Source organism: Galeopterus variegatus, unplaced genomic scaffold (genome assembly GCF_000696425.1).
Source record: "Galeopterus variegatus unplaced genomic scaffold, G_variegatus-3.0.2 Scaffold649, whole genome shotgun sequence".
NCBI classification, from domain to species: domain Eukaryota; kingdom Metazoa; phylum Chordata; class Mammalia; order Dermoptera; family Cynocephalidae; genus Galeopterus; species Galeopterus variegatus.
This window is the reverse complement of record NW_007726760.1, coordinates 246825-247253: the sequence shown is the minus strand read 5'-3', so window position 1 is coordinate 247253 and position 429 is coordinate 246825. Positions and strand designations below refer to the sequence as shown.

Sequence of the window (429 nt, the reverse complement as noted above, 5' to 3'; positions counted from 1 at the left end):
CCTTCCCACCCGACCCCCAACCCCCATCCCCAGTTCGAGCCGCCGCCCGAGAGCCCGGACCGCCGCCTTAGGAGGAGTCACCGCTGTCGCCACCTCCGCCATGGAGCTGATCACCATCCTCGAGAAGACCGTGTCTCCGGGTAGGACGCGGGGGCCGGGGTTGGGCTGAGGCGATTGGAGATGGGGGAGGGGGAGCCCCGGCCCCTCTGACCCTGCTCCCTTTCCCACTTTCCCTCCGCCCAGATCGGCTGGAACTGGAAGCGGCCCAGAAGTTCCTGGAGCGTGCAGCCGTGGAGAACCTGGTGCGTGCCGCTCCGCCGCGCCGCATCCCGCCGCGTCCCCATCCCCTGCGTGCGGGGCCTTCCCGCCCTCCTGGAGGCCCAGGCCTTGGGAACCCACCCCGCCCCAGCCCGTCCCCCTCCCCCCCCA

General features: G+C 72.3%; 1 protein-coding gene across 1 annotated transcript in view; it reads left to right on the top strand.

Annotated features, from left to right (window-relative positions):
* Nucleotides 1-33: 33 nt before the first annotated feature.
* KPNB1 (karyopherin (importin) beta 1) overlaps nt 34-429 on the top strand; it is a 26442-nt gene continuing 26046 nt past the window's right edge. Inside the window, exons 1-2 of the mRNA XM_008570980.1 lie at nt 34-140; nt 244-302. Coding sequence (XP_008569202.1) covers nt 101-140; nt 244-302 — 99 coding nt within the window. The 5' untranslated portion in view covers nt 34-100. The remainder of the gene's footprint in view (nt 141-243; nt 303-429) is intronic.